Raw genomic sequence first — 2,735 nt, forward strand, 5'->3', positions numbered from 1 at the left:
ACTTATCCGATTTCGAAAATATACTAATAATTTTATTTGAAAAGTTCTTAAAGAAGATACTAGTTATAGTAATAATTTAGTTCTAGAAAAGGTCTTTAAAAATTAGTTAAATTTCATAAGAATTATATAGTACTAAGAAAATATAGAAAGTATCTGGATTTTCAATAAGATTAGACTATATTCTTCTTTATATATTACAGATATTAGAAAAGAAAGTAGTCTAATAATTTAAAGAACTCTATATAATCTTATTTACTTCCTTAATTATATTTTTAACTATTTAGCTTGCTCCTACTTTAATAGCTTTAATTCTAACTGAATTCTAATAGTATAAGATCTCATTTACCAGAAATAATATATTTTTAATATATATCTTACTAATATTTAAAGAGCTATTAGTAATAATTTAAATATAAGATACTATATCTACTATCTATTATACTTTTAATTTAATCTTATTATACTAGAAGTTAAGGAGTATTCCTATAAGAGTTTTATAATTCGGAGCTTTAAAGCCTACTTTTAGGTAAAAGGCTTTCTATTTAGAAGTATTAAATTGAGAGAAACTATATATTAAGTAAAGATAGCAAGTATAAATAGTTCTTTAGCTAACGAGTTTTTAACCTTAAAATAATTATATATAGATAGCTATTTCTTCTTCTATACTATTAAATTAATTCTATAATTCTTTTAATATTGCTTCTAACCTTTATATTTCTTTAAGTAAGGGCCCAGATTTATAGTAGTATTCTATAACTTTAGTAGAATAGAATAGTACTTATACTAGGCTTTCTTGCTAATAAATCCGTAATTAGAAGTGGGATAAATAAAGGCAAACTGAGCTATAAGGAGCTTATTACTATAGGTACTATTAGTATTAGTTACAGGCAGTATAGTAGTGAATTTACTAATATATAGGAAGGATCGTTCTGTAAAGTAGAAGAAGTGCCTGTTACATGTATTGATTTCCAGCCCTCTGATTAGCTGGATTCAAACCCTCCTCAGAACCCACTTAATTTAATGCTTAATCGGCTCAAGAGCATTATATTTAATTATATCTTAATGGGGTAGTAATTAAATTTAATTATCCATTCCTATCTCTGAGTGCCGGTGCTATTGCCGGTACTGTTGCCCCCCCCCACAAAAAAAAAAAAGAAGCCCTCCATTAGTTCGCTGGCTCTAATAGCTTCCTTTCGTTAACGAGCAAGTAGGCCCCGCGAAAACCGTCTATACACTCTGCCATCTCAGCATCAAATTGATCGTCAACCTTGCTATCGACAGTCGGACGTCTGGTAGACTGTCCAATAGCCAACCTAATAGTAGTAATCAAAAACTTTACACGTGGTACCTTATGGTAATAAAAGTTTTTTTTATGGTAGGCTAGTAAATTGGGCCGAGTGTCGAAGCTAAATGTGTACCGATGCTGATGGACAGGGCTAGGTTGGGCATAAAGGAGCACACGGCTCCAACAAGACGTCTTTGTTCCAAGCAACGCAGCATTCATTGACACGTCCAAGCATTTTGAGGGGCGAAAAGACCATTTCCTTGCAATGGATAGCAGTACGTTCTATCGTGTTACCAAACACCCTCTAAGCCTTTTAGCATCAAGCTACATTCTTGGTGCACTATCCTTGATTTACCTCCCGCCAAAGCCGCCTCTACGCCTGGGTGTTCTTGGGGTAATAGTGGCGTATACCCTTGCCATTTTCCAATATGCCGATACTTCCCAAATTCGGAGCTTCAATATCCACCTCTACGGATGCTCGCATGTGTGTGTCCTCCTCTACAGCAGCTACTTTCTGTGTCTCGCTCCGGAATCTCCCCCACTGACCGCGACAACGTTCACTCAAAAGGTATCTTGGGTATACAGGGTGATCTCGAACCCTCGTGGAATAGGCACGTCACGGGAACTCAAGCACCTGCCACGCTTCTCTCGTCTTCCAGGCTTCACTCGAAGCACTCCAACAAACACCATATCCCGCACTGAGTTTCTCATTAGTCGCACTCTCACCTGCTTCTTCTTTGTCGAGCTTGCGGCAGCGCTCCGTAAATTTGACGAGACTTACTACTGGCCCTCCTTGCGCGATGGCGACTTTTCGCTAGAACGAGAACGTTTCATCCGACGTCTGATTGGTGTTGATGCGCGGGAAGTCTTGATCCGCCTCTATCTTCCACTTCAGTTTTTCCTCCCGACGTACAACTACCTTTCTGCGGTCCATTCTGGACTTTCCGTTGTCTGCGTTCTCTGTGGGCAGGAGCCGGCGGCTTGGCCTCCACTCTTTGGCTCTCTTGCAGATTCGACAAGCTTGCGCCAGTTCTGGGGGCATTTCTGGCAGAGCTTTCACCGTAATGCGACTGTTGCGCATGCGTCTCTCCTTACACATGATTTCTTGCGTATAAAAAGGGGTTCGCGGCTCAGTCGCGGCCTCTTGACTGTACTTGTGTTTGTTATGAGTGGATTGATGCATTCGTGGTGTGCTAAGTTGCAGTCAAGGAAGTGCGGTGCAGCTCCGGTGATGCTCTGGTATTGTTTAGCCGCTGCGGGAATCGTGATTGAGGACTGCGCTCAAACAGCTTACGAGGCTGTGGAGGCACGCCTTTGGAAAGAACTGAAAGCCCCTCGGATGACGACTCGGCATGAGGTCTTGGGATACATTTGGGTATGGGTATTCTTTGCTTGGTCGTTGCCCAAAATGGTGTATCCTAATTTTGCCTGCGAGCTTACGGAGTCTTAG

General features: G+C 39.9%; 1 protein-coding gene across 1 annotated transcript; it reads left to right on the forward strand.

Annotated features, from left to right (window-relative positions):
* Positions 1-2,207: 2,207 nt before the first annotated feature.
* K444DRAFT_522430 (uncharacterized protein) lies at positions 2,208-2,735 on the forward strand (the record flags this gene model as incomplete). The annotated part of the gene is made up of 1 exon (XM_024874204.1): positions 2,208-2,735. A coding segment is annotated over one exon (528 nt), but the record flags the coding sequence as incomplete, so codon positions are not given.

The sequence above is a fragment of the Hyaloscypha bicolor genome (assembly GCF_002865645.1).
Source record: "Hyaloscypha bicolor E unplaced genomic scaffold K444scaffold_50, whole genome shotgun sequence".
Taxonomy (NCBI): domain Eukaryota; kingdom Fungi; phylum Ascomycota; class Leotiomycetes; order Helotiales; family Hyaloscyphaceae; genus Hyaloscypha; species Hyaloscypha bicolor.